This window comes from Triplophysa rosa, linkage group LG7, assembly GCF_024868665.1.
Source record: "Triplophysa rosa linkage group LG7, Trosa_1v2, whole genome shotgun sequence".
NCBI classification, from domain to species: Eukaryota; Metazoa; Chordata; class Actinopteri; order Cypriniformes; family Nemacheilidae; genus Triplophysa; species Triplophysa rosa.
In genome coordinates, this window is record NC_079896.1 from 6776202 (window position 1) to 6803531 (window position 27330).

The following is a 27330-nucleotide window of genomic DNA, read 5'->3' on the forward strand; positions in this document are numbered from 1 at the left end:
CATAGAATGTCTCTTGGCTGATCTCGGCAGCCAGGTTTGCGCGCTCCCTAAACCGCTGCGCGTCCCCTGCGATATACTTCAGCGCGCCCGCGGTCACTGCGGGTTCACTCGCTGCACGATGGCGGAGGGAGGCGGACCCGAGTCGGGTAACGCTTCAGACCCTGATGAGAAGCCGGTGATTACACAGACACCCGTGCCGTCCACTGAGAACCAAAAGCAGAGCATAGGGACACTTCTGAAAACGCCGCTTCGGAAGGGAGACGAGTGGTAAGAGGCTTTTTCAATGGAACCGAAAGGAAGGCACGCTTTGTCGGCATCAGGCCTACGAAACACCGGCTGCCGGAAATCCCTTCACTGGCCGGGGCTCCGGAAAGCCACCCGTTCCGCTAGCAGCCGCTAAATCTCTCCAATTGGAATCAACGAACCTGTACACATTAATTGACTACATTAAGGATTTAACACTATTGTGTCGGGTTAAAACGAGGACGCTGTCTTGTAGCTAGTTAGCACAGGTTAACCAGCTTTAGCTTATTGTTTCACTTCAGATATCCCCGTTCTTATCGTAATATCACCTTTACGAATAAATGACCGTCGGAGACGCTTTCAGACACGTCAGTACTACGGGTTTGTTGCACAAATTTAACTAGTAACTTGTAAGTTATCAGTTCTTTCATATGCAATATACATAAGTTAGCGTTATGCATGTAAGGCACTTCTTTAGCCGATGCTAGTTAGCCAGGCTAGTTTGCTAATCAATTAACGGTATGTATCGTTAAGAGTTCATTTGTGTCAGGCGCTAATCTTGTTTCAAAGTAACGGTCAAACGAAACTAAAATAACGATTTAACTTCTGACTCTGAGGTTAAAGCGAAGTTTAAACCACCTAAACTAGTATTACAGCGAGTCTGTGCTTTGTCATGGCCACTGGATAACACCCAGTTACAATGTTGTTTGGCAACATGATGATTGTATATCGCAAATAGTGATTAAGTGAAGGAGTGTTTCGAATTATTAGAGATTAAAGGACAAAATGTGTGCATGTTCATGCTGTTATATCAGTAAACATGTGAAAATGTACTTTGCTAGCTGTTTTATTTTGAAAGCTAGCTGAGAGAAAAGTGAAGTTGTCATAGGAGACATAATATTTGCTTTTGTTTTAGGGTTAAATCAGAGGGACTTGATATCTACAGTACTTAAATCTCACTTGCATGTAAAGATTTTAACCGTTCTATTTTGAAATCTGTAGACTTGAAAAAGTGATTATATTATTCCATTTGATGGGATAATATTTACTAAGTATCGGCTTAAAATGAAAGAGATATCGTAAATTTCTTTTAAAACTTGGGGGGGAACCTTTAAGGCTCCCATAATTGTATTTTTCCATATTCTTTTTCCAAAAAACCTTCTAAATTGTTTTCTGTGAAGCTTCTTTGCCTCAACTCAAAAGTGTAAAAACTATGGAAAAATGAATTTGAATCTAATAAAATTATTTTTATAACATACTGAACTGAATTTGGACTAGATTAATGTATGTGGTGATACCGTTTTGTTTTGTTTATTTTTTCTAATGTCTTTCTTAGTGAAGTGGAAACCTGCTAACAAGCTTACGTAGTGGAACATGTTCCAACTTTAGATGAGATTAAGAAAGACATCCTTATTGACTGTTTCTATATTAGGTTGCTTTCAGGATTCCTCTTTAATGAATTCAGCCCGTCCCTTATAATTTTGGAGAAAATCCACGTTTGTCGTTCTCGTCCCACTGGTTTACGGACTGATCTTTCCATTATTCCACTTTTTAGGTATTTGATTGACAGCCGGTGGTTTAAACAGTGGAAGAAATATGTGGGCTTTGACAGCTGGGATATGTACAATGTCGGAGAGCACAATCTGTACCCGGGACCCATTGACAACTCTGGGCTCTTTTCAGGTAATGAATGATGTTGTGCCTACTTTTGTTTTGCCGCATTCTTGTTCATGGGGGTTGTATTTTGTCTACAGATGGATCATTCTGGACATGCTATCAAAGATCTGATACTGGCATTTTAGATTTGTTAAATATTGGTGATTATCTGACTGAAAGCAGTGTGGCTGTTCTCTGTTACAGATAATGAATCCCAGACGCTTAAAGAACATCTTATAGATGAGTTAGATTATGTGTTGATGCCTACCGAGGCCTGGAATAAACTGGTCAGCTGGTATGGCTGTTTGGAGGGTCAGAAGCCCATCATCAGAAAGGTTACACCTCTTCCTTTTTGTACATTTATTTGTAATGCTCCTAATGCAACATTGATTTTAAATTTTGCTCTCTCAAAAGGAGCTTTGAGACTCAAGTGTTTTTTTAAATGTATGCAACATAATACGCTTTTTATGTCCCCTGTATGGTAGATAGACACTAGGATCGTTTTCCATATTCCAAACTAGTAATGTCTTATTTAAATTGTCAGTGTCATATTTTTGTCTTTGATAATTGCGTTGAAACATTACATTACGCAATGAAATAAAAGGGTCACTATTTTTTTTTTGTGAAAGTGTATTAAAGGGATGCTTCAGGCAGGAAACAAAATTTCCCCATGTTTTACTCACCCTCAAGGCATCTTAACTGAATATGAAACTTTCTTCTTGAAGAATAATGCAGTCGGAGTTATAATACCACAGATCATTTTACTTCCAAGCGGTAGAATGGGAGCGAATGGTGATCAATTTTTTGATACTCCAAAAAGTGCATCCATCCATCAAAGAACTGCTCTACACGGCTCAGTGGTCTTAACAAAGGTCTTCTGAAGCGAATCGATGTTTTTATTTAAGAGAAATATCCATATTGACAGCGCTATTAACGTTAATGTCTAGCTTCCGTTATCCCTCTGCTGCGCGTGAACCCGAGGCTTGTTTTTACGGCAAATGACGCATGAAGTTCCGGTGACGAACGCGGCATTTTTCGTTTGTTCCAATAGGACGCCGTCTCCTCTGAAAAACAAGCCTCGGGTTCACGTGCAGCAGAGGGATAACGGAAGGATGCCTTGAGGGTGAGTAAAACATGGGGAAATTTTGTTTCTTGCCTGAAGTATCCTTTTAAGTTGAGATACAGATTGATAGTTTGTTTGTAATTTTCTCATATTAAGTCTGTTTTTTATATGTTTCCCAGGTGGTTGAGCATGGGATGTTTGTGAAGCATTGTAAAGTGGAAGTGTATTTGCTCGAGTTAAACCTGTGTGAAAATGACAACATCGATAAAGTAGTCACCTGCCATTTCAGCAAAGCGGACACTATAGGTATGAGATTCATAATTGTAAATATTATTTAAAAAATAATATTTCCTAACATAACCCGAATGGATTAATATAACCCTTTTAAAGCTGCAGTTTTAATCTTTTTGTTTGTTTGTTAAAATAACAGTTATTAGCAAGTAGGTAAACATCTGTGTTAAAAAATATATGTTCATACCGCACCCTGATTCACACAGTTAATCTTATAATTGTGAATTATAAATTGACCTGTCGGTACAGTTTTGCAGGAAATGTCAGTTTGACGTCATTTTACTTTGACCCATGTAAAGATAAATACATTAAGTAACCTGCAATTTTAAGTTTAAAATAGCAATGGGGATATAATGGGAAAATTTACAGATTGCAGCTTTCATTACATGTTGTGTTTACATCAGCAGTGTACAATAAGATTATTTCATATGGATTAAATTTTGTACAAATTTTTGTATTAAAACTCTTGAAGCTCTTACCAGGATTGTATTTACCTCTGCAGCTCCTGTTATAATATGTTCATTTCTTTTTGGTCAGATACCATTGAAAAAGAGATGAGGAGGTTATTCGACATCCCATCAGAAAAAGAGACCCGGCTGTGGAATAAATATATGAGCAACACGTACGAACAACTGAACAAGCTAGACAGCACCGTACAGGACGCAGGACTTTTTCAAGGACAGGTAAAACATTGCGCTACATTTACAGTTTTTTTTTTTTTAATGTGAGTTTTTATAAGTTCACATCATGAATCTCGTCTCGCCGACGTTTCTCCTTCAGGTGCTGGTTATTGAGAAGAAGAACGAGGATGGAACGTGGCCAAGGCAAAGCCATTCCAAGTGTGTACATGCAGTAGCAGCTTTTTTCAGATTTGATGTATCTCTGACATTTTATGATAGAAAGTGATCCTGAACTGTTGCTAACAGAACACGGTTCTTACTAGGCATAACAGAATACAAGTTTTTCTATTTGTAAGTTGAGAATTAACTTATTTGAGACTGTAATTCATTTGGTCATTCCCAGGTCCAGTACTTCCACCTCTCGAAATTATACAACTTCCCCGAAACTCTCCTCCAATTCGTCTGCCACCGTTTCCTCCCCGATAACGAATGGGGATAGCAATAGCAACTCTGGTTTCATGCTGAACAACAGTACATCTGGTAACAGGTCAGATCATATATCTAATGTCATGATCAAGAATGTCATTTCTTATGTCTCATAAAACCCATGAATTCAGACTGGAGGATCTACATTTAAAAACATTGTTAAATTGTAAAAATAGCACTGCACTTTAGTTGAAGTCATGTAACTGTAAACAGCTTTTTTTCTCAATTGTTTGCTTGTTGAATGACCATTGAAAAAATCGAAGTGCAGTTGCTTTTAAGTACTGTTCAGGTTTTGTTGGGACCACCCTTAAAACACCTTTTGATAAAATGTTATAATCAACATCCTCCCATGGTTTGCATAATTCAGCTTGTTGCAGGTTTACTTCCTGTCTCTGAGTGTACATGGGAACTGGAACCGCTCTAGTTTCCAGTTTTCTGGTATTGTTTCTGAAAATATTTCCAAGTGCACTGTGACTTTGCTAACCCAACTTGCCTTTACAGGTTGGGAAGTTACAACTCGTACAGTTCGTCCTATAGTTACAGAGAATCGGCCGCTCAGCCAGGCCTCTGTGGTCTGAGTAACCTGGGCAACACCTGTTTCATGAACTCTGCTCTCCAGGTGCACGCACAAAAGCTCCTTAAAAAAATCCTCACCACGATTGCTGTTTTTTTATCAAATTCTTATATTTTCTTCTATTCGCAGTGCCTGAGCAACACTCCCCCACTGACGGAATATTTCCTGGAGGATCGGTACGAAGCTGAGATCAACCGGGAAAATCCGTTAGGGATGCGAGGGGAGATCGCAGAGGCGTACGCAGATCTGGTCAAACAGATGTGGCTTAGTAGGAGCAGTTACGTGGCTCCCCGCACTTTTAAAGTAAGTGCATGACTTAAGATGCTAGTTGCTGTAGAGACGGAAGGCAGTTTATTAACTCATTCACAATTCTAATGTCTTCTTCCTGGACAGACACAGGTGGGTCGGTTTGCCCCGCAGTTCTCAGGGTACCAGCAACAAGATTCACAAGAGTTGCTGGCCTTTTTGCTGGACGGCCTGCATGAGGACCTTAACCGTGTTAAGAAGAAGCCTTACCTGGCCCTGAGAGATGCTGATGGACGTCCTGATGAGGTAAACCTCTTGGTTCCATCGTTCATTTAAATCAAAGTTCGAAAGAAAGTGTTGATCTAGTATTCTCATTGGTTGTTGTTTTTTTGCGTGATAATGACACTGGTCCATAAACTATACTGTTGTGTTATGTAAATAATGTTTTATCTCTTTGTAGATTGTAGCTAAGGAAGCATGGGCGAACCACAGGTTGCGGAACGACTCCATAATCGTAGACATCTTTCACGGCTTGTTCAAATCTACTCTGGTTTGCCCAGAGTGCTCCAAAGTTTCTGTTACCTTTGACCCCTTCTGCTACCTCACACTGCCCCTACCCATGAAAAAAGATCGCACTATGGAGGTGTTCTTGGTCCGAATTGACCCCCAGTCCAGAGCTATGAAAGTAAGACTTGTTTTTCTAAATATGCGTAGTCATTAGGGGTTTAACGGTATGCGTATTCGTACCGAACCGTCACGAGCTGTCGAGAGGAAAATTCCAAAATGAAATTATCATTCCTATACCCTACTCCCGTTAAGGGCAGAGCCCTTGTAGTTTAGACTTTGGAGTGGACAGGGCATTTGCATGCCATTATGTAGATGTTTGGAATGCACTTGGCAAAGTAAGTGATGTAATTTCCTCATTATCTTCAGCTGGTATGTTCCTGTGACAACGAAGCATTGTGTCCGTCAGCAGATGTCGCTNTGACCCCTTCTGCTACCTCACACTGCCCCTACCCATGAAAAAAGATCGCACTATGGAGGTGTTCTTGGTCCGAATTGACCCCCAGTCCAGAGCTATGAAAGTAAGACTTGTTTTTCTAAATATGCGTAGTCATTAGGGGTTTAACGGTATGCGTATTCGTACCGAACCGTCACGAGCTGTCGAGAGGAAAATTCCAAAATGAAATTATCATTCCTATACCCTACTCCCGTTAAGGGCAGAGCCCTTGTAGTTTAGACTTTGGAGTGGACAGGGCATTTGCATGCCATTATGTAGATGTTTGGAATGCACTTGGCAAAGTAAGTGATGTAATTTCCTCATTATCTTCAGCTGGTATGTTCCTGTGACAACGAAGCATTGTGTCCGTCAGCAGATGTCGCTGTTTTAATGGCATAATTTAAGCAAGTCTAAACTCAGAGGGCCTTCGAAGGAGTAGGGCATAGGAATGATGACTATATTTGGAATGTTGCCTGTGACTGTTCGGTACGAATACACGTACCTTTATACCCCTAGTAGTCATAGGCTTTTGTCCACAATCTGGACTAAAAAATGCTTTTATTTTCTTCCAGTACCGTGTCGTGGTTCCAAAAATGGGTGTAGTGGCAGATCTTTGCAGCGCTTTGGCCAAAATATCTGGAGTTCCTTCTGAGAATGTACGATTTTTATTATACCAAAAATAATCATGTTTATTGAGTCACATACTTTTTTTTTGTCGTCTGTGAAACACAAACAGTTTTTTCTCACAATGCAAGTAAATTGTTAACGATGCAGTTTAGCTAAAGAACAATATGGGGGTTTTATACAACAAACAAACAAGCAAAATTCCCTGTTCTTATTTTCTCTCTAGATGGTTGTAGCAGATGTTTACAATCACAGATTCCATAAAATATACAAACGGGACGATGGTCTCAATCACATCATGGAGAAGGATGACATCTTTGTGCAAGTCGTCTTTTACGTTACCCCATATATTCATTGAATTGTTTCGTTTAGTGTTGTTTTCTGTGGTCTTACTTGTTGTGTCTTTTGTGGTAATAGTTACGAGGTATTAGAGGAAGACAGCGAGAGGATGAACCTGCCCGTGTACTTCAGAGAGAGGCATGCCAAGCACAGTGGAGGCTCCACTGGAACGATGCTCTTCGGTCAACCTCTCCTCGTCACTGTCACGCGCCACAACCTTACCGTGGATACGCTCTATGACCTTGTGCTGGAGAGAATCGGGTCAGTGGCGGTCTTTGTTTGGTGGCCTGTTATTCAAAATTCAGTCCTTTTGTTTCAAATCCGGTTGACTTTTGTTTTTGTTGTTTTAGGCGGTACGTTAAGCGTTCGCAGGGAACCGTTACAGACAGTAGGGCGTCAGCCTCAGCCACCTCTTCTAGCAGTAGCCAATCACCAGAATGCGTCGCTTCCGTATCCAGCACAGCACTGAGCGGCTGCAGCAGCCCGGTCTCAGATGGAGCTTCCTGCAGCGCTGGATCCAACGGCAGCCACCATTCTGGAACCTGCAACGGCCCCAATGGAGTTTGTGATGGTAAGGCACTCAGAAATTTGAGGCGTTTTTTTTATTGAGAAATGCTTGTACGCTGCTGGCAGCTATAATTTAAAATGAATATTTGCATTTGTTTTTAAATATTTAAATAAATTCATGTGATCGTTAGCATATTAGCATTTCTGAATTGTAATAGAAAAGACTCCATTTCACTGTTTTCAGTATGATGGTAATTTTGGTAAACCATTTGTTTTTTAGCATGCGTCAATGGCAATGCAAGCTCTTTTTTGTGACTGCAGTTATACTTAAATCTGTTCATGCGTCTAAGGTGATGAGGAGGCCATGGATCACCAGGAGAGTCCAGAACCGGAGAACAGCCACTCAGACACTGTGGACAGAGAGGAAGACTCAGAACCAGAGAACGGACCCAATAGCAGCAGTGGGAAATCGTTCTCCAAGCCTAAACTCTTCTCTTTCAGCATGGTTAATTCGTACGGAACAGCCAACATTAGCTCTTTGCCTTTTGATGGCAATCATCTTAAACTCACAAGTAACTATCTGTTTAATTCCTTCAATTAGGGCTGAACGATTAATTGCATTTGCGATTAAATCGTGATGTGATAAATGCGATTTTCTAACCGCAAAGACTGCGATTAATAATGGGGATGTACAGTTTGATGCGACCCTGCTCGGAGCTCACCAGTACCATATCAAAAGCATTAAAAATGCATGGAAAATGTGTGCCACACGGCTTTCTCCAAAAGTGCTTGGGACGGGAGCTTGCTCTCTCGTGGTGACTGCTTGTGAGTGAAGAGAGCTCGTTGCACCTCTTTTGCGTCGCGACTGTCGCTCTCTATATCAGCGTGTTTGCCGCGGGTCTGTTTTTGAACCATGAGCCATGGCTGAAGAGCGCATTGCACCACATGCACGCCGCGACTGCTTCCCGCGCGTCTGCATTTAGAATAATAAATTTGTACATGGACCTGTTTTACAATGGCCTCATGCTCGACAGAACTTGGCACTGTGGAAACTTAAGCGTAAAAGAGGAACAGCATGGTACTATTTTGGCTGTTTTGTGTGGATGATGCTGCGCAGTGTCAGGTATTGTGTGTGCTAACATTAATCCTGCCTCAAGGTGCAAGACTGCTAACATCATGCAGCATTTACACAATAGTAAAATACAATATATATGATAATACATATATTAATAGTTTATATTTTGCTTATTTATTTAAAGATTGTCTAGTAAGTTAACAGACAGTGTTTAAGTGCAATCAACATGTTTATCATGTTTATTACAGTGACTCTGCATTATCAAATTACTGAGTGTGGTAAAGCCACAATTTTGTTTTATATTTATGTAATCTGCACTTTAGTTTCTGAGATTAATGACTTTCATGTTACACCAAGATTTGTCATGATTATTACTTGTTTACATGGCTAGAATTCAATTCATCATCAACTAATATCATTTAAAGCAGTATATTTAAACAAAATTTCATAGTTTATGGTTAATCTGTCTAATATTGCGTTGGTTACCATGATTTATTGGTTTTCTTTATTAAATAATAAAGAAGTTAAGGTGCTTAAAAAATAAACGCATATTAAATCGCAATTTTGGTGAAAATAATGGCAATTATTTTTATTTTAAGATTATTTTTCAAAATCGTTCAGCCCTACCTTCAATACTGAATTGCACCGATCATTTAATATGAACAGAATTCTTTCCAAAGTGGTAGAACCTAATGAATGTAAATTTTCACAGGTCATTCTACAGTAGCCATCGATTGGGACTCGGACATCAAGAAAACGTGCTATGATGATGATGAAGCTGAGGTAATCCTTTGGGTAAATTATAAGGAAGTAATGTAAAATCAGGGTCCACCAGACCTCGTTCAGATGAATCCCTGAAATTTTGACAATTTGAGCTCAATTTGAAACTTTTCTCCAAGCACCAGAACTATGTTTTTTAATTGATAAGTTGTTGACCTTTATTGTCTGTATGGTGTTGGACTAGTTGAGCATTCAGCACTCTTCTACTATCCACCCAATCCAAGTGTTCCTTAGACATTTAATATGAAGTCTCTTCCTAGGCCTACGACAAACACGAGAGCACGTTGCACACGCAGAAGAAGAAGACTACAGTAGCTTTAAGAGAATGCATCGAGCTCTTTACTACAATGGAGACTTTAGGAGAACACGACCCCTGGTGAGAACACACTCAAGTCATTACTTAACACATGATTTACTCCCCACACGGCTCTGTTTTATACATTTAGGATTGTTCAGATGGGCAATAGTTTTAACTGCTTTTTTTTATTGGCTGATGTGTATCTCTTCTACAGGTACTGCCCCACATGTAAGAAACACCAGCAGGCCACTAAGAAGTTTGACCTGTGGTCTCTCCCGCGCATCCTGGTCGTGCATCTGAAGCGGTTTTCTTATAATCGCTGCTGGAGAGACAAGCTCGACACTGTTGTGGACTTTCCTATTAGGTAAATACCTGCTTGACACATTGCTTGTCTGCTTCAAATTTACTAGGGTTGGGCGATGTCTTCCACATTGGCATCGGACGATGCATACAGTAAAATACGCGATGAACGATGACATCGCGAGGCGAGAGTTCGGGGTATATCAGTTTGCTAAATGGCTATCTGCCAAAACATTAAAACAATTATATCATTAAAAACTTAACATTGTAAATTTCCACTAGATATTTTCATCTTCATCTCATCAGCAATTTAGATTTTGGCATCCTCTGCAGCAGCTGACCATTTGGTTATTTCACTTTCTATGTCCGTCTCGCGCGCACACACGCGCTTCACATCTTCCGAAGCATACACTCGACTGCGGACAAGTGCGAATAGACGAGCTCGACACATGCGCAGTATGCCATCCCGTGGACTGACCCGGCTGTTTCAACATTTGTCTCGGGAGTGTGCAGTTGTACCCAATTTGAGACCTCACGGACGGGATGTACAGATGACCGTGGTCACTTCTGATGATGAAAATTGCATCATGCGGGCGGCGCGCTCACACAGACGGTTGGAGTATACTTCTGGGGATATACTGGAGTATACGCCTCTTGATCACGATGCCTGCTCAACATTGTGATGTCTGTCAGCCATCGGCGATGGACGATGGCATCTTCTATCGGCCTTACCCTAACATTTACACCATGTTTACACTGCAAGTGAGCGATGCTGCAAAAGTAGAACAATTGTTACAACAAACGCAGTTGTCTTGCAGTTTTTTACCTTCTAACGGTTCTGTCTTGAAAGAACACAGATTGTGTGAAATTAGTCATATTTGTAATATGGAAATCTAAAATGACAACATGTATCCTCCTTGGAATGTGGCATATGTTCATTTACCCACTAGATGGCACCACAATGTCAGTTTGCCTTTTGTACTAAGGAAATGTGATGTGAATTACAGAAGTGAGTGGTACCACAAAAATGGTGCAGTTTAGGGTTGTCTGTGGTTTGTCCATCTATCAATGATTGGCCCTTTTGGAGTTTCCTGCCCCCATTTGGAGATCTTCAGGCTGCACTTTTATAAGCCAGTTAAAAGATGAACTTTTGACTTTGAGATGATTCACCAGTGTAGATTTGTGTATGATGTAAACAACTAGTAGTGTAATGTGAATGGTGAATTGCAACGTCGTAACGTTCTGTAAATTCACACTGCCGGTGTACTACAACACATTTTCATCAGTTTGTTTTAGCCTGGTATCTATTTGACTGAAGTTCTTAGCATTCATCCCATTTTTGAGGTGCTATTTGTTAAAGCAGTTGGTTGGCAGGTAATACAGTTGCAATAAGGAAGGTGGTGTTAGTTTCTGGGAAGCTGAATCATAGACAAACACATCCATTGTTCATTGTGGTAAACTGATATAGAACAAAGTCCAGTACCCCAGATGTCACTGCTCGGGTTGAAATACGCAGTAAAGGCATAAAACAATTAAATCAATATATTTTTATGTTTTGTGAATTATTGTGATTGTGATTGTATCGTTATTCAAAAGGAACTGAATTCAGGTAACATGTTATGTCAGGACATTAATGTTCACTGTTTTTCTCACAGGGACTTGAACATGTCAGAGTTTGTTTGCGACCCCAAAGCTGACCCATACGTCTATGACCTCATCGCTGTTTCCAACCATTATGGAGGAATGGGTGGTGGCCATTGTAAGTCACTCTCAGTTCTGTTATTTCATAACACTTAATTCCTTGTGAAATCATCTACTTCCTCTTCATGTGTCCTATTCTTATCTCAGTTTTTTTAATGTCTTAGCTGTCAGGTTGTGGCGACAGCTTTACATTTGTCATGAATCATAGTTGTTCTTACTTGCTTGATTAGATATAAAATATTTGATTTGTTTCTACAGACAATGTTACATACAGTTAATCATTTGCATTTGTCACTGTATGTCTTCCTGGAATTGTACCTAGGAATGGTTACTTGACTTTGAAATTTCTGAGGTTGGGCAGTAAACTCATTTCCTCTTTCAGACACGGCATATGGCAAGAACAAAATGGATGGAAAATGGTATTATTTTGATGACAGCAGTGTTTCTGCTGCTACCGAGGATCAGATTGTGGTGAGGCTCCTGCTTTTTATTAAAGTATATTCTGCTGTCCTTTCGGGCCATAAAATGAGTCGTCAAACAATTTTAAGGTCAATTAATTGCTCTCATCAATTTAAAAACACTTGTTCTATTCAGCTCATGACAAATAAGATCCAGACTTAAACTGAAACCCAAGCGCTGTTCATAGTTCTTTGACATGTTTTTGGTAGAATTGCATTATATAAGGATAAATATCACATTCATGTCAAATGCATGTTTTTCTCCACAGACTAAAGCAGCTTACGTGCTCTTTTACCAACGCAGAGAAGCGGACACACCATCCAAATCTCCCCCCTCTGCATCACTAGGTGGAGCTCCAGAGACCCTGGATGACCACATGGACACCAACTGAGTTTCTTTACTCTTTTAAAAAAAAAAGAACAGGCACTGAAAAAAAACTACATAAAACCAACAATGCATCAACGCACATCCCTGGCTACTTCAGTGACTATTAAAGGCTCACGAAAAGGCCCTTTGTTTTAAGCTTTATTTTAATTTTCTTTCACACATGCATCAGAGCCAAAAAAGGATATTAATAATAAATAAAGAGATTTTTAGTTTGACGCGTGACATGAAAGACTTTATTCTTGGACCTTGATGCCTGCTGATAATAGAAGCGAATTTCTTTTGTTTGAAATGAGGGTAAAATGGCAATATAACCTCTTTTTTTGGACGACATGAATGTTAGTTGAAATTTTGCATAGATCTGAAGAGGGGAACTGCCTAGAAATAGACCATGTATGCAACACTACGCTCATCTGAAATGTTTTGCCTTTTCTCACTAATGTTGGACTCTAGCTTTCAGCATCTTGTAACGTGCCTCCTGTGAAGAATAGATTCTCTGTGAATTTTTCTAAGCCTGTGGTGATGAGCACAGAGATTCTCTTGGGGAAGCTTGTGCTTTATATTAAGTATTGTCTCCATGTTTTATCAATCCCATCACAAGGCAGTCTGCTGGATAAATATGCCATAAAAGTGGGTGTTGGCCTGAGAGTTTTTACTCTCAAGGTTGCTCAAACTAGATGCCACAAAATGTCAGGTTGACATTTCGCCCTAAACTTGAGAAAGAGATATTTGCTTGCGTTTTGAAGATAATAGGAGGAGGACATTAAAATAATGTTCATGCGTTTACTACCCTGAAATAAGGGTTTTAATCTAAATGGCACTTTTGGAGTATCCAGTTTCTCATTGGATGGTTTGTGCTTTAATGCAGAATTTGACAAGTTTCGCAATGATTTTTTTCTGACTGGAGACAAGAAATATTAAGCCAAATGTGGTGCTAAATTTATGACAGTTGGAACAGGTAAATGTACACGACAGAGATTACCATACGGGTTGGTTTAATTGGATATCACCTTGATACAGAAATAGCCATGTTATTTCTTGTAAATGTATTGGCACATTAGCCATCTGGTTGTGGCACAATGGGTATATCATGGCTTTAGCAATGTTACAAATGCATCATTCTGCTAATAGCGTTATACACAACATTGTTTTGTCCATTACTCCAAGCGTATCTTTTTTGTGGCAAATGGCATGCAATTTTCATAGTCTGCAGAATGGTAACTGTGTTATTATTCCTGTTGTTTACTTTGGCATTAGCGGTCATCGGTAGGTATATACACTGTTGTTGTTTATTTATGGCAATGACAAATTGATCATCCAGCTGGTGAATTATAAATCCAGCTTTAAAATTTAAAGGCAAACTAAGTTCAGATGCATTCTAACTACCCCATTACAGCTGCCTTTCTAAAGAAGTAACACACATTTAAGTTTTTGTTTGGTTCATTTTTTTTGCATAGATGTACTTGATCAGTATCTGGGGCACAGTACTGCTTTGTGTTTTAATATTTATCATGCCAAGATGTGCAACACCAGGTTTTGATTAAGCATATTTTAATTGAAAATATAATAAACATTTTGAAGTGATTATACATATTGGTTTTATTTTTAATCTTTTGTTTTATGCGTTTTAAACCAAAAGTTTAAGTTTTGTGTTTCTGATCTACTATGATTCTGTTAATGACTTGGTCAGTGGTTCTCAAACTTTTTTTCACTCACCTTGTGTAGGGAGACTTATCTCAAATTTAACCAAAAATAAAATAGTGTTGTTATTCTTTTGATTGGCATATCAATTTTTTATGTCCTATTAGACAGATTTTATAATAAATGCTATAATTGATCTAAATGTTGTCCCTTTGATGCTGCCATCCTCAGTTTGAGAATTAAACCGATCACGAATAGCCTATTTGGTTTAGACACAATTAATCATTATTACAATTTTCTGTTATAAGAATGTAATAGTAGTTATCAAAGCAATGAATTGGAAGGCCTGAGATTCATTGACCAAAAAGTCATTTTAGTCTTAAACATTTGTCGGCATTTAAGTGACTCCTGTGTGCTGCCTTCGCTCTCCCACTGAACCATTAAAAATGGATAATAGAACTTTTATATTAGGCTATCTATATAATTTACTTAAACTCAAAAGCTTCAAATAAAATATGTATACTGACCCAAACATGAAAATACTTGCCAATTTTGAGGGTTTGCGAAGAAGATGAAAAAGTTTTGCAGGAATATGGCTTTCTTATGTGCTTTGAGAAGCTGTTTTAATAAACATAAAAGGTTTAATAACGATTAGGCCTATATAAATTTAAATAACCCATTCAAGTTGTTTTGCAAAAGCGAAATTCTACTCTCAGCCCGCACGCGCACTCTGAAGATAAGTTTCCATTGCAACTCATTAATACTGAATGAAACACTTTAGAGCACCCGATGCTGACTACAGTATTACAAAACATACAAAAACATGTCGCCATGTCGTCCCACAGTGAGCAAAACACAATTCAAGGAAACCCAGCAGAAAACATTTATTGGTCCATAAAGCACGTGTGCTACATGGGATTAATGCAACTGTTTAGTTTGAGCTTTTGCATGACATCAGATCCTCCCCACAGACAAGCATGTTTACAGGAGCATCTTCATAAAGTAAAAGTCCAAACATAGCAACATCACGCACAAGAGACCACGACCTGCTATTAAAACCCATTGAGACCAATAAAGGTCATAGTATGATATGCAAATACACTAGCAACAGGATTATTGATTTACTTTGAATGCTGGATTTAGAGATCATTCGGTATCAAAGACATTTTAATTGGCGACGCTGAGAAGCTTCTTTATGTCTCCATCGATGTTGCTGGTCAGGTATCTTCTGCCGTAGCGTTTGAATGGCACTCCATCGGACGCGATGAGAAACTTCTCGAAGTTCCACGCGATGTCGTATCTGCACACGGGACTCCACATGATGAATTTTGGGTCGCTCATTAAGGCCATTGGCTCGTCGCTCGGGAACGGAAGTTTCTCCTTGAGAAAAACGAAGAGAGGATGCGCGTCTTTGCCGTTCACATCGACCTTTTCCAAAAGCTGGAACTTCGGTTCGAAGCCATTCCCAGGACGGACGTACTTCAAGGACATCAGGATCTCTTCGTTTTTACAGTTTTCCTATTAAAATTTTAAAAAAGAAATGTCATGACAAATAAACATTTTAGCTAATGACGTACATTACAATTTAATGTACATTTTAATTTGAATTAAATTCTTAAGGCTATCCTGACTTTATTAAACAGTGAGCATGCAAGACGGAAGTGCATGACATAAAGTGCGCCACACGCACCTGCCCTAAAGAATAGACACCTGCTTCTGAATATCACGTAAAATGTCTGTCATCTTACCTGAAAGCCAAACTGATTGCAGGGGACTCCCAGAATCACAAGCCCTTTCTCTGAGAAGCGATCATGGAGCTCGTTCATCTGGGTGTAATCCCTGGTCGTCGTTCCTCAAAGAGATGCGACATTCTCGATGAGGACCACTTTGCCCTTTAAAGATGAAAACTTAAACTCCTCGCCTGTGAGCGTTTTAGCTGTGAGGTCGTAAAATGATTTAATGCCAGACATGTTTGTCCTACACTGTCTTGCAGTTAACAAGTGCGAAATAAGGAAACGTCTCTGATGTAAAACTGTTATTTGAGGTCAGCGTAATCTGCAATTACCAATCACGCCCACTTTTAAAACTCCCGTAGAATGTTAGGGAACGTCACAAAAATGTTGTGTATAGTTCGTTAAAGTTAATTATTTTCTCTTAATATTAGATAATCTTTCTATAAACGTACACCTTGCGCTTCTTTTTAGACAAAATGTGTGTATTTAACGTACAAAGACATACAGCAACGTCACCAAACATTTTAATATACGTTCAGAGCTACGAATTTCACCACGCTCCCTACATTTTACAAAAGACAGGTGCAGCAAACTTTTTGAGGCAAATACGCTCATGCTGGATAGGTTATTACTGTGAAAATTGCTTATCAGTTGTGTTGGTTTGACCTGTGTTTGGTTTACTAACTAGCTGTTACAAAGTGTCGTTATGATGTGGCTGCTTTATTTTTGTCCTGCACATGGTGTTTATGCGAGTCTGTACTTGTGACTGTTCTCTTGCACAGTTGTTTACTTCATTACCTCACACTATACACAATATTACAGAGACAGTACAGTATCTACAGTATAGAGAATCAACTAGAAGTTCGGTCCAACCTAAACCTTGCTTTGCATTACTGTCAGTGGCACTTTAAAGCAGTCACATGAAAATGTTTAAAACAATTACTGTATTTAATGGAAATTCTCACAATTTATATTTAGCTAACACATTCAGATTCAATTTAAAGTGCAATTTATGATACAGCGAGTCGAACCCAAGACATTGCAACATGGTCCATTATTCAGAGAGAATGAATAACTCCAGATAACTCCAGACGTTTCTTTATCATTATTCACGCTTTGAAGGCGTTACGTGTTGTCTGTGATTTATTGGTCACAGACAGTATTTCAGTATGTACGATAATGTTTTCGAAATAAGCGAAATACGTCTTATCCTGTCTGAGATTGAGAAAATTTCGAGTTAGAAAACGCACTGTTTCTGGTCGATCACACCATCTAGTGGTTCAAAGACGTAGTGCATCCCTTCAGTGAATAAACTTATTTCTGTAGGCGTCTGAAGTATCATCATTAAATTAAAAATGTATGACAAAAACGTGGATTAAATTAATCTAGTGGTTATATTATTTATGACACTGTTTTCCACATCACAGTCATCACTTCGGTATTTTTCCTGTTTATCAAGTGTTCGTGCATTGTGACATTTCATTAGGCAAATACTGTATAGCACTCTGCCTCGAAGTCTGTTATTGCCTTTAATGGGCTATAATAAAATATGCATATTATTTCTCCCAAGAGATGTTTTATGAGACATTTTGTGGTCTCTCGTAAAATTTCTTGGTGCTTAATTCAATCACTATTATCCCGAGATAGACGTAGTGAACTTAATTAAATCAGATTAAAATGTGCAGCATCTAGATGACACTTTGCCCTGATATTGGTGTCTGCATGTTTCTTAAATGTTATTTTGTATTCATATTTTAGGATGAACACATTATTGTCAGTTTAAATAGTTTTTTTATGTGTAAATGTCTTAATGTGCAAAAAAAGTACGAATGTCAGAAATGTTGAGAGTTCCATTTCTTGACAGAAAGACAGACCATTTGCGACAAAGTGAAGAAAATATATATGAATAAATACATTTTAGATGATTTTAGATACATGTTACATTATTACTGTAGGCAATTCAAAGAAAAACGAATAAATGTCAGGATGCACTCTGCCTCTATTGGTTAGTTTGTTTCAACCCCCCCCGTGACTCACAGGCACATGGTACTTCCCGGAAGCAACGAGTACAGTGTTTCTGTGTTGAGGCGGATAAATAAACGCTCAGCTGTGTCAATAGAAAACCAAAGACGGGTGTAAACTGATCTCGCAGTAAAGAAAATATACTGTAAATATAACAGCAGATTAAAACGGGCCTGTTCGGGACGCTGGATGGTTGACATTAGTGTGTCATCCCAGTAACTGAGAATTAGTCATACACAAAAAGCCTTTCTGTGCTTGATAACATAAACACGACAGTCGGTCAGAATGTCTGACTTTGTCATTTTTTGTATGATTGTGTTTTTGGTCATCTGTCTCATCTTAACTCTGGTGGGCTTCGTGTTTTACACCGGTCTGCTCTCCGAAGTCGTGGTTCGGACTGGATCAGCTCCAGTGAAAAAGATCACGATCGCGTATAAGTTCAGAAAAGGATCGTACAAGGCCAGCGGAGCTGCATTTACGGAGAGCTGCAGTATCGGACCCAAACTGGCGTCTGTCGGTGTGTTTTACGATGATCCCAATCAGGTATGTCTTTTGAATGTGATTTTTTGGTAAAAGTATTATGGAAGATTAAAAAGCACTTGCTGTCAAAGGTGCTTCTCTTATGGAAAGCACTGTTGCGTGACAGCTTGGGTCAGCGTCTACATTGGCTGTGTTTTAACTTGCTGCTAGCCCCTACTGACATTTTAGGCATCATATTTGCGTTTCGTCAGCAGAATTTGGGCAATGGGCATCATGGACGAGCGCTGTGATTCTGGGCATCTTGCTGCGTTTTTGGACATCATAGGGCCTTACGCTTCATGAATTCACTGCTGTGTGCTGTACGCACCTGACTGGACTTTATGATCAGAGCAATTAGCGATATACAGTACATCATTAGAAATCTTGCTACATTTATGACAAGGCTTTGGTCTTCAACACAAGTACAATTAGAATCATGCTTTTAAAAACTTTCATCACTTACTCATCCCAATGTCATTCTGAACCTGTAGGACTTTCTGTCTTCTGCACGCAGCAGAGCACAAAAAAGATATTTTGAAGAATGTTGGTTAGTGTAACAAACTGGGCTCCATTGACTTTCATTGTTCAGACAAAAAACCATCTGAAGATATATTCCTTTGTGTAATGCAGAAGAAAGAAAGTCATACAGGTTTGGAATGATATACACAGTTTTGTTTATTTTTGGGTGAACTGTCTCTTTAACCCTCAATGGCTTAAATCATTGATGTCTTGAAAAGAGGATGAATAAAAAATGGCATGCTCAGCATAAGACAAAGAAGTTATAGCAGGCACATCCATGATGTCTTGGTGTATAGTAGATAGTTTTTAATGAACTATCCCTTTAATGCGCTTTGAAAAATGCATAAATGTGAATTAGAACAGGTCATGCTAGATTCCTTAAGTGGATGTTATTACAATTATTGTACTAACGTTGGGCTGTACAGTCAGCGCAGCAGTTATGCAGTAAGTGTGTTTTCCTGCCCATTTGTACCCTCCCTGACCCACTTACATAGTTTGTTACTTGGACATTTGCTGATACATTCGTAGGCAATTTCTTTACATAGTGAAATCTCTATTGTTTAAAGAGCAAATTGAGTTTCGGGTTAACAGTTACATCTGTGAAACACAAAATAGTTGTGTTTTGTGTTCCACAGAAGCAAGAAAGTCATACAGGTTTTAGTTGACCTGAGGGTGAATAAATGGTGGCAGAATTTTATTTTTGGGTGAACGTTAAGAAAGGATCTGGATTTGGCAGTATAAGACATGTGTGATCCAGTTTTTTCTTGTGTAATAGTTAATAAGTATGTTTCATGACAGCGGCTCTCAAATTTTAACAACATCACCTTGTCCTAAATAAGCAAGGAGTAATGTACAGTCTGCCAGAAAACAAATCTTCAATGTATTTAGCCCTTTTTTGTTTGGAGCTTTTAGGTCAGCCAACAACTTACGATTACACCAACTTTACTGCAGTTTTGCTGCCTCAAAGCTGTAGATTCTCAGACTACAAAGTTCTCATAATGCACTACTCACTTAGAAGTCAACCTGCCAATAGATTACTCATGGATGACATTTGCACATTAAACCAGTATATGAGACAATATTTAACAGCAAATGTACGTTTTACCTATGTATGAGTTGCTTGCCCAGTTTAGACCTTCTGTGTTGGACAGACACTAGGTTGACATGCTATTCATCCCATAACAGCAAAAGGGAAAATATGAAACATGTCTTAAGTCACATGCTGGAGCATCAAACACAGGGCCAATTAAAACCATATAATTTCAGACAAGACTGGGAAATGTGGTTAAAAAAGACATTAGCAGTATAACGTGTATGTCAGACTAGCAATGCAGCCAATTCTAGACTGTCTGTCTGGTGAGGTGTGTCTACAGACAGGGCATGTGCCTATTTCTGTGGCCAAAATGGGTTAGGATAGGAATATTTTAGAATATCATGACCAATGCACATTCAAGTCCAACCAGTCTGTTTGTGACATTAACAGAAAAGTATGAAAAGATACCGGTATTACTATGTTTTTAATGATATGCTTTTTAGTGCATTGTTGTATGATAATGCATTTTTATGTGATATAAACGTTGTGTTATTTAAAGAAGGGTTGTCAGTCACTATAATTCACAGGTTTTTTTTTTAATCCCCCCCATAGAAATTACTAGGCTATATTAAATAGAACATTAGTGGGAGGACCCCTGATGACAGCTCTGCGCTAAAGTAACATGTAAAACGGTGCATATTTTTATATACATTGCAGTTACTATTAGATACTTCACACTCATAACTTTTTTATTTTGGGTTCATCATTTAATAGAAAATATATATAGTATATTTATTTACTTATTATTTTCATTTATTTATTTGAAGAGTTTATTGGCAAAAACAGAGAACTCTTAGGAATGTTCAAGAACTTTTAGGAAAAGTTATTTTAGAAAAATGTTTAGGAAAGTGCAAAAGCTTTTAGGAATGTTCAAAAAGCATGCTTTTTATTATGTTATCATGTTTTTATTGTGTTACGTTATGGAAGCAAATTGGTAGCAATATTCAATTTGAAATGCAATACGCATAATTATATTTTTTGTATTTTTTATAATTATTATTACTTATTCAAAACAACCCAACTGCAGTTTGATTGATATTACTTGAAAGGTCCAATAAAAACATTATTTTTCAACATTTAAAATTGATCTGTTATAAAGAGTTATCTGTTTTTGCAAATGAACGCTTCATTTATTCATTTAGATTTTTCCATCTTTTAGATTAATAGTAAACTCACTAAAACTATGGAATAACACAACTGGGAATTATGTAAAATAACTAAAAACTGTTATATTTAAGCATATTCTAAATTGACAAGAATTAACAAAACACATTCTCTTGCCATTTTACAAGCCAGCTTCTGAAAGTCTCACCCTAGGAATCTTTTAAAGAGTATTGAAGGTGTTCCCGTCTATTTAGGGCTCTTATTTAGTCATTCATTTCAAAAATATTTTTTGTTTTCTATATGTATATACAAACATATAACATGTATATGTTGGCACAGCTATATTTTTGTCACCAAAGGTAATAACGCAGATTTTGCATACAACTTGAGACTAAATGATTTTTTAGAAGGCAATTTTAATAAATAACACCCAGTGAGAAGCAAGCAAATAATAACAAATAATATTAAATAATGAACAACTTGGTTCTGGGTTGACATTTTGTAAATTGATGCAGTTGTAGATCCTTAGACACCAGATGGCGATCACAGTACAGTGAAAATAAACCTCCATAAAACTGATAATTCAAGGTCCAGTTAAATATAGGCATATTTCACTTTGCACAACAACATAAAAGACTCTGTTTTAAATCCTTATCTTAATTATTTCTTAATTTTTTTCTTAAAACATAAATTTGTCTTACTTCAACCTTTTTGTAGACACTGTATGTTTGTACCACATGGCATAAGTATAAGCTGAAATTTCCTTCTATTTTTCACAGGATGGCTGAATTTAATTCTCAAATAACTGATGAAAATTTCACATAGCAGACTCATAGTTGAGGTTAATATAAAATAAGGTTATTTCTGTTGCTGTTCATGCAGTTGTGTTCCATCTAGATACATGTGATTCTGCTTTATAAAACTTTGTCTGCATAAAATAAGCCTCAGGCGTCTGAAGGGATTTGTGTTTTTTCTTTGTGTAGTGATTGTGACAGGGTTGGGTTTTTGTGATTGGCACCTTCACCTTTAGTGTCCAACTAGAATCTCGCCTAAAGCTAATTAGCTTCAGATCTGACTATCATAGGCTGTTAGGGCTCGCTAGGGTCGTGTCCGGTTTTAATTGGCATAATGCGCTGTGCTTATTATTAGTATGATCAGCGCAAGGGTGGTTTGGCCTGTTTCAGAAGGTCAGCTGCCAGAGGTGCCAAATTGTTCAAACTCAGAAGAGAAAATGGAAGAATTTATACTTAAATTAGAATGATTGTTATTGTAATGAAACTGAGAAGAGGGCTGGAGACTATCCCAGCATCTTCATGAAATAAAAATAAATACTTTATACTGATATAATAACTCGTCTTTTTTAAGCATCTCTTTGCTGGCAGTAGTAATGAGATATTTACAATATTAATGTGACATGGAAAATGATTCCAGAAGCTATATGTATGTATTTTTAGGTATTTTTAGGTAAAAATATGTATTTTTAGGTTTTTCTTTGGATGACAAAACGACCCATTTATAGGGATGAAGTTGGTCAGTGACAACGTGATGCTTGTGTCTAGGAAGTTCCAGAAATACTGAGTCATGTCAGGGTTTGTGACTCATGCAGGATAATAACTCTCAATGTTTTTATGTTTCATCACCTTATTGACATTGAGTTTTGCGATGAGCTAACATGAAAGCAGTTTATATAAAACAGTTTATTTATAACTGACTAGGAGGTATCTCTTTTGGTGATTTATTCAGCCTAGGCATCAACACTTAAAGGGTTCATATGACAGGGCTAAAACAAATATTATCGATTGTTTTAGATGTAATGCAATGTGTATACACGATTTAAGGTTTAAAAACGCTGTATTTTCCACATACTGTGCATGTTTGTATCTCCTCTTTGCCCCGCCTCTCTGAAACACACAGATTATTTACAAAGAGCTCATCGCTCTGAAAAGCGAGGTGTGCTATGATTGGCCAGTTAACCAGTTCGTAGTGATTGGTCGAATACTGCAAGCGTGTGAGGGAAATGTAACGTATCTTACCATATTTGGAACATCAGGTTCCAGAGCAATTGTGCTGACAGGTACGCTCACCTTACTTGCTTATACATTTGGGCGGTCTTAGTCAAATCATACCACGAACTGACGTGGATTTGTGGGGGTGTGGTTACACCAGGCATTTCAGGCAGGTCTGGGTGAGCATTCGCTTTTAGAAAGAATGCATCTTTTGTTCCGACACTTTAATATTTGCAATTTTACGTGTCTAATACATGCATGGGCAACTTATAACACACCAAGTGATAGTTTACCCAAAAATGAAGATTCTGTAATCATTTACCCACCCTCTTGTCATTTCAAACATGTATGACTTTCTTTCTTTAGCAGAACACATAAGAAGAAATTTTGGAGAGAGTTGGTAACCGAACAGCTCTGGCACCCATTCACTTCCATTAAATGGACACAAAACCAATGCAAGTAAATGGGGGCCAGTTTACAACATTCTTCAAAATATCTTCTTTTGTGTTCTGTGGAAGGTCAAACAGGTTTAAAATGAGTAAATGATGGCAGAATTAGTTTTTGGGTGAACAATCACTTTAAAAACTAACATTATTATTATTAGAAACATTATTATATCCATTTCATTAATATATCTTTGTTGTATTAATACATTTCTGTAGTCGAAATTGATACATTATGACCAAGTAAACAAATGCTGCAAACATATGTTAAATATAAATTGCAGGTTAAACGTTTAGGGATCGAGATCTTATCTCAGACAGCATTAAAAGATACACTGTTCTAGTTTTAAAGGTATTTACAGGATAAAACTGTGGTAAGCCCCACTCAAGTTAAGCTTGAGGATTACCAACTTCTTGTCTTTTCCCCTTTATTCACCCTGCTGGCTGTGCCCCACACATGACAAAGGAAGCTTGCGAAATTGTCGAAATTAATTAAACAAGAGTGTTTTTCCCAGCCAGTAGCAAAATGGCTTTGACTTTTGAAAATGCCAGTCCTTTGCCTTTTTAATTAGACTGATGGCGTGAACGTTGCCTCGAGCTGGGAGTTATGATTAGTTATAGCCTGGTTGTGAGACCTAACACATGACTGATGGACAGTTGCCATGGTTCGAGGCGTTTCAGTTTAGCAGTGCCAGTCAGCTAATGAAGCTGGATTCAAGTGCACATAATGCGGACATCGCTTTTCGTGCCTAATTTATATCTGAAGCGTTCTTTTGTTTCAGAAGGATGTTAACTGTTTTCAAATGATAACCTGTCAACTTAATTCCATGCATGCATGCATAATGGAAGTTGAACCCATGACCTTGATCTTCCACAGGAACAATTTACTTCCAAACCAGTATTTACAGATCAGGAGAATTTTTAAGGATCGGGTATCATGCTATTTCATGCACTCTGACTTCTTTACACTGTTAAACGTGCTGGCTTCTCATTCTTAACATGGTCAACTTGTTAATAAACATAGTATTTTTTATAAACCTGGATCCCCGTTTCGTAACAGGGATCCTATTCCTTTCATTGGCCATTCTCCCGGAAATCCACCGAGCGAAAGACCACGCCCACGCGGTAGCGTGAGAGAAAGCGCACACCCACGCCGTTTCCTTCGCTGACAGAAGTTTAGCTGTGTTTGTTTGCTCACTTCATTTCGGTGATGAATGTTAAACGGTTGATATAACGCTGGATTTGGAGATCGTTTGAAACATGGCTAAAAGATGCCGGACATGAACCGCACGCGGTAAGTCAAACTTAGTCATGTCTGTGTTTTGTTGGCAATTGGCGCGTAGGTGCATAATGTTAACAACACGAAGGGATAATGCATTTATTTATTTATTTATTTATTCATTTATTTATTTATTCATTTATTTATTAGATATTATTTATTATAACGATCTTGCTTGGTCTATAAACACCATGCACTGTGCTGTGTTTTACCTTTCTGTGTTTTTCTTATTTGCTCCTGTAAAGCTGCTTTGGAACAATGCACATTGTGAAAAGCGCTATATAAATAAAATTGAATTGAATTGAATTGAAATAATGCGATGATGTATTGTGTGCTCGTGTTGTAGTTCCGTCCCCCCTGCCTGGCTCCAGCAGCTCATCTTTTTCCGGATATAATCATACAGCTGTATCTCTCTTTTATACATTTGATCAAACTAAATACTCTTCGAAGATGCAAAGTATTCAATACTACTGAATAGGTACTCAAGATTAATATGAGATTTGCAGAAACTGCGCGTGTTACCTCACCTTTAAGAATTGTTTTGAATCTTTTCGTTTCTTTTATATAGTTGAATTCATTTTTCACACCCTGTTATATATTATCAAAACAACATTTGTGTTGTTATAATTAGGATTGAAAGCAAAGGAGACGTAAAAACAGTAACTCGATTTAAATAATAAATAATACATTAAGTAGAAGAACTTTTGGGCTATTCTGGGTACAAGCCAAGGGCAAATACTGAAGCTTTTCTCCCTTGACCCTGTCCACGAAAGCTCAAATATTATCACAGGCTTCCCAAACTGAGCTTTTTTGCATACTCTATTTTCTGCCCCATTAATTCTGTCCAGATTGACCCCTATCGGACACAGCACCTACGGTTCTCCAGAAATGATACGCCATCACTTTCAATTTCAGTCAGCATGAGAGGCTATTCAACATCTCGGGGTGGTGAATCATCTTGAGGATCCGTCGGGTTATGCATATTCATGTCGTGACCCACAAGTAGATCATCCTCAGGTGCTGTTTGGCTATTTCACAGCCTTTCCGTTGGAAACATTATATTTATATTAAACTTATGATGAGACACAATAATTATAGTACTGTAATAGTAACCGATTACAGTAATTTATTAGTTTAATGCAATACTTTTGACTTTGTACAATCAGTAACATAAATAAAGTGGCTATTTTTATTTAAACTAGTACAATTATGTTCTATAAACCCAAAGCTATAACCACTTCTATAATATCCACATACAGTGTAATCCCTGCTGGTTTAAAGGTGTCTCTTCATGCTTTGACACAAACTCTTGAGAAGAACATTAGCTCTAGGTTTACCCACAAGCGTGTCACTGCTATTATTTCTTAATGTATGCAGGCTAGCTTATAGCTTCGTCTTATATTTGTGTGTACGGTTGTTGCCTGTTGACCTGAATAGTGTTGTCTTTCTCATAGTGTTGCATGAAGCCTGGTTTTGCTGTGTGCACCGTAAGAATTATTTGTTAATGTTAATGTGCTGCATGTGAAAACATCTATGTAAAATATGATTGGCCATGAATGAATTAACCTGACTACATTAGATAACACCAGTGATAGTCATTTTTAATGGTTAGAAGTCAAATACATCTTTACCGTAACAGTTGAATGCAACCACTTTTTATAGCGTAGTACTGTCTAGACGCAGAATGATCTTTCCCCTATGTGGACCGTTATTGTGTTGAAGTCTTTTTTGTAAAAAATCTAATCTAAAGTTCCATTTAGAGAAGGCTGACTGAACTGTTTTTAGACCAACTATTGAATTTTAGCTTTGTGTCATTTTTGCGTCTAAATGTCATTTCTATGCCTGCAACTCCTCTAGCTGGCCACCTGAGGTCTCTCTAATGTTAATTCAGCCCACTCAATGTACAGCATTATTCAAACCTGTGTCTCATTACAGTCCTGAAGAAATACAGCTGCTGAAAAAAATAAGAAACCACTCTAAAATCATTTTTAGTTTTTTCTAAATTTACTCTTTATATTTACCTGTTTACGTGAAATGATCATTTTTGTTTCAGTCTGTAAACTAGTGACGACATTTTTACATTTTTCCAAATTGTAAATAAAAAGATTGTTTTTACTTGCATTTATTGGCAGAAAACTGAAACCACAAACTGGTCAAAACAAAAAGAAGCAGTGTTTGCAGATCTTGGATACTGCAAAAAAAAAAGAAGTTCATATTTATGTTGAAATAACACATTTGCTGTTGGGTAATTTTATGTTATTCCTGAGGTTTGTTTCTGATAGGGCTGTCACGATTATGAAATTTGGCTGATGATTAATTGTCTAA

General features: G+C 37.9%; 3 protein-coding genes across 3 annotated transcripts in view; 2 read left to right on the plus strand and 1 right to left on the minus strand.

Moving 5' to 3' along the window:
• Positions 1–85: 85 nt before the first annotated feature.
• usp4 (ubiquitin specific peptidase 4 (proto-oncogene)) lies at positions 86–14231 on the plus strand. The gene is made up of 22 exons (XM_057338490.1): positions 86–267; positions 1799–1926; positions 2104–2234; positions 3142–3268; positions 3791–3936; positions 4034–4092; positions 4277–4420; positions 4861–4978; positions 5063–5236; positions 5327–5485; positions 5640–5864; positions 6752–6835; positions 7030–7124; positions 7221–7403; positions 7493–7713; positions 8000–8221; positions 9437–9507; positions 9765–9880; positions 10017–10166; positions 11758–11861; positions 12186–12274; positions 12531–14231. Exons 1-22 carry the CDS (start codon positions 119–121, stop codon positions 12651–12653), a joined length of 3018 nt encoding a protein of 1005 aa, XP_057194473.1. The 5' UTR covers positions 86–118; the 3' UTR covers positions 12654–14231.
• A 925-nt stretch (positions 14232–15156) lies between these two features.
• Positions 15157–16347, minus strand: gpx1b (glutathione peroxidase 1b). Its single transcript, XM_057337970.1, has 2 exons — positions 16036–16347; positions 15157–15805 (listed from the first exon to the last, which is right to left on the minus strand). Exons 1-2 carry the CDS (start codon positions 16255–16257, stop codon positions 15455–15457), a joined length of 573 nt encoding a protein of 190 aa, XP_057193953.1. The 5' UTR covers positions 16258–16347; the 3' UTR covers positions 15157–15454.
• Positions 16348–18078: 1731 nt separating this feature from the next.
• tex264a (testis expressed 264, ER-phagy receptor a) overlaps positions 18079–27330 on the plus strand; it is a 58946-nt gene continuing 49694 nt past the window's right edge. Inside the window, 1 exon segment of the mRNA XM_057338707.1 lies at positions 18079–18585. Coding sequence (XP_057194690.1) covers positions 18328–18585 — 258 coding nt within the window. The 5' untranslated portion in view covers positions 18079–18327.

Bases quoted from the DNA above. Each gene is read 5' to 3' on its own strand.
- usp4 (XM_057338490.1), top strand. From the start codon at position 119: ATGGCGGAGGGAGGCGGACCCGAGTCGGGTAACGCTTCAGACCCTGAT. The intron at 5,486-5,639 runs GTAAACCTCTTG...ATCTCTTTGTAG, and splicing joins CTGATGGACGTCCTGATGAG to ATTGTAGCTAAGGAAGCATG. The intron at 5,865-6,751 runs GTAAGACTTGTT...ATTTTCTTCCAG, and splicing joins CCCAGTCCAGAGCTATGAAA to TACCGTGTCGTGGTTCCAAA.